This window comes from Crinia signifera, chromosome 5 (assembly GCF_055691185.1).
Source record: "Crinia signifera chromosome 5, ASM5569118v1, whole genome shotgun sequence".
In the NCBI taxonomy this organism is placed as follows: domain Eukaryota; kingdom Metazoa; phylum Chordata; class Amphibia; order Anura; family Myobatrachidae; genus Crinia; species Crinia signifera.
The window spans coordinates 331,078,679-331,082,312 of record NC_139221.1 but is presented as its reverse complement, the minus strand read 5'-3'; the positions used below and the strand labels follow the sequence as shown (position 1 = coordinate 331,082,312).

The window sequence follows — 3,634 nt, the reverse complement described above, 5'->3', positions numbered from 1 at the left end:
CAGATGTAGCGCTGCTCATTCCGCGGGGTTCTGGCGGTCAGATCGCAGGAAGGGGACGAGAATCAGTGACAGTGAGGGGCAGAGGGGCCGTGTATCATACACTGGGGCCAGGGGCGTAGCTAAGGGTTCATGGGCCCTGGTGCGAACGGTCAGCTTGGGGCCCCCCTACATACAACAAAATTAAAATCTCGGTCTGTTTATATTTTAATACATCAAGTATATTATGTTAATAATAGAACTAACATTTAAACATAGGAGAGTAGTTTATTGAAATAAAATATTAAAAGAACAAATGATAAAACTGGAGAGGCCCAGGTTACTGGAAGCTCAGATGGTGGCAGACCTATGAGCAGTAAGAATGTTTGTTGTTAGGAGTGGTAATAGTAGTATTGTAAAGTGCTCCTTTTATTATATATAACATATAACCTGTAGTGTTACTTATAAACAAGCAAAACAGAATGCATAATCTCACATCAATTAAATAAAGCTGTGTTATATAATGGTGGAGTTTACATGATCCCACATAATTAGCACATCTGCACATTTATATCTACGTGTATGGTAGAATAGTTGACCGGATTAAGACCTAGTGTAACCCCATTCCTTACTTGTTTATGGGTATGACATAATGAAACACCAAACCCTACCTTAAATCTGTGAATTCCAAAGAGACAACGTGGTCTGTGATTTTCCGGATTCTTAAATGTGACAGTTAACTGTAAACCACTAACCTACAAAATGAAGGACATCTATTAGCATGTAGGTCAATAATTATACTTCATATAATAATTCACATAAAATAAGTTTCACTTACTGGTAACTTTAAAGATGTGAACAATGTTGTTGCCATAACTATTAGTCGAACATTGATAATGAATCAAAGAACAGTCAACAAAACTAGGGAACTGCAAAAGTAACAATGAATGGCCACCCTGCAAAAAGAAAAGGGACAATAAATTTCTGAACTTATATTATATGTAATAGAAACTGGAAAACAACTTTTGTAAGCATCCGCCATCACTTTTATTCCACACAGAAGCATTCATCCAGGTATCTATACTTTATAGAGTTGTTATACTGCTATGGCTAATGTTTTTACTGTAGTCATCTCTGAAGAAATCAAAATCTAAATGTAGATTGTGGTCTTTAGCAAGGCGGATGCTATACAAATGTATTATTATGATGCATGCAATAGATTAATAAACTGGAACAACGTAACAGAATATATAGAACTGGAACATGCCCACAAGTTAGTATAAACCTTTTAACTGTGAGACCTGATGTCCAAACCGATATTGAACTGGTAAACTGTATACTCACAAAGCCTATTAAAATGGACATCTCCGGGATTTAGCTTCAGAAAACTTGTCAATCATGCTCGGAATATCAATCTTCCTGGCCCTGCCATTTTCAACACTCAATAGGGCTAAATCACTCAGCCTCTGTTGAGACATTGTGCTCCTAAGGTAATTTTTTATTAATTTCAATTTTGAAAATGATCGTTCTGCAGACGATACTGTCACTGGCAGTGTAAGAAAGAGTAGAAGTGCTATGCAGACGTCTGGTACAGTAGAAGACAATCCAGAGTTCTCAACCAGAAGGAGAATTGCTAGATCTCGTATAGATGAAGATTTTTGGATATCTCCTAGGAGCGCAGATCGGAAACTTAACAACTGAGCAGGAAAATCATTAGACAAGTCATCCTGGTAGAATTCTTGCAGTTTAGTTGCTTCTTTGAATACTGTATCATCAGCTTCTGCTGACAATGTTGCTGGCTGAAGAATATGGAATCTTTGTACAACTGTATTCATACCACTGAAGCGATATTGCAGCTGATTTATAGCTATATCCAAACATCTATAAAAGACTGTTGTTTTAAATCTTTCTTCTGGGTCCTGTAGCCTTTCATCCTCACACAGCTCATCAAAGTGTTGCTTGACTTTCTTCACTCTTTTATCTTCAAATTTTGCTTGGATGCCCCAGTTTTCTGCAACAGTTACTGCTGTTCTTTTTACCGCCTCATAATCATCTCGGAAGTTGCTAAGGACTTCAGTGGCATTGTAAATCAATTTGGTGGCATTAGAGAGATCCATGTCTTTTGACTGCAGCATTTTAGAAACGGAGTTAACATTTTCTAAAATTTTGGCCTGCAGAACAACTATGCAAACAAACTGGAATGATTCCAGTTTTTTTTTCAACGCACCGGCCTCATCTCTTTCTTTTGGCTTTGTGGAAAGAATAATTATTTTAGACAAAGCCTGTAAAATATCCCGAAACCTGAACCGTAGTGCTAGTACTGAGTCATATCGAGACGCCCATCTTGTTGGGCAAAGTTGTTTTAAAGTTAGTGAGGATTCTGAAGTAAAGGATGCCAAAAATGCCCATCTCTTCACACTGTCACCAAAGAATTTGTATAAAGACTGAACCACGTCAAAAAAATTGGAAATTTCAGTTATATTTGAAACTGCATCCTGCAAAACTAAATTAAGGTTATGGGCAGCACAATGTATATAAAGAGCATTTTTTTCTTTGTTAATAATGCGAGCTTGAACTCCTGTGTAAACACCACTCATTGTGGCTGCTCCATCATAGCCCTGACCACGGCATTTTGATAGGTCCAGGCCTTTCTTCTCTATGGTTTCCACTATTGTTTTTTCAAGGCCAGCAGCTGATTGGTCCTCAATAGACTGAAAACCTAAAAAGGCTTCCTCTATTTTGATATCAGTGGCCCTTGAGTTCTCGTCTCTTTGAACAATTACATATCTAAACACTTGACTTAGCTGATCAATTTTTCCTATGTCTTGGGTTGTGTCCATTATTATTGAAAAAAACTGCGACTTCTGGATTTCAGAAACAATATCTCTTTCTATTTTGCTTGCAAGAAGACTTATAAGTTCGTTCTGAATTTGTGGACTCAGATATTTAATGCTTCCTTGTGGTCTCTGCAAAATGTCCTTTAGTATAGGATCATATTCAGCCAGTAATTCAATAATAGTCAGAAAATTGCCATTGTTTACCTCTCCTATTTTTTCTCTGTGGCCACGAAAAGCAAGGTTGGCCATAGCCATTGTTAATGTTACATTAACAATCCTATGTAAAACTTGTCTCCAAAACATGCTTTCTCTTCTTATGTTTTTCTCATTTTCCTCATCTATGGTTTTATTACGCCTCCAGTGATCATATACTATGCACGCCTCTGTGTGGGACTGACTATTTTCATGGATATGAATTTTGGCTGACAACCTTTGCCATTTTTGTATACCTTTTGCCCATGCTGGTTCATATCCCTGTTTACTGCGATCTGCAAACAACCAGCAAGGCTCACAATAAGCAGCATTAAGTTTTGGAGAATAACAAAGCCAGGTCACAGGTAATTGAAGTCCTGTTTTAGTGACTCTCTCATAAAAACTTTCTGAAAAACACCTTCCATCTTTTTCATCTCTAGGGAATGGCCCTTTAGGTCTGCATGATCCATTAGTAATAATAAATCGTTTAATATTTCCATCCTGAATGGTAATAGGATAATGACCTCTGTCTGTTATATGTTCCTCTGTCAGAACACTTTCAATAAAACTAGACTGTAGAGGTGACTCTGACACAGCCTGAATTTGGATCTGTTCCTCTTCTGTATATG

At 37.5% G+C, this 3,634-nt stretch overlaps 1 protein-coding gene across 1 annotated transcript; it reads right to left on the bottom strand.

The window, feature by feature from the left end:
- Positions 1 to 262: 262 nt before the first annotated feature.
- Positions 263 to 3,199, bottom strand: LOC146005638 (zinc finger MYM-type protein 1-like). The gene is made up of 4 exons (XM_083145020.1): positions 1,321 to 3,199; positions 815 to 932; positions 648 to 731; positions 263 to 343 (listed from the first exon to the last, which is right to left on the bottom strand). The coding sequence occupies exon 1, from the start codon at positions 3,114 to 3,116 to the stop codon at positions 1,329 to 1,331; it is 1,788 nt and encodes a 595-aa protein (XP_083001146.1). The 5' UTR covers positions 3,117 to 3,199; the 3' UTR covers positions 263 to 343; positions 648 to 731; positions 815 to 932; positions 1,321 to 1,328.
- Positions 3,200 to 3,634: the final 435 nt, after the last annotated feature.

Coding starts and splice junctions, on each gene's coding strand:
- LOC146005638 (XM_083145020.1), bottom strand. CDS start 3,116: ATGTTTTGGAGACAAGTTTTACATAGGATTGTTAATGTAACATTAACA.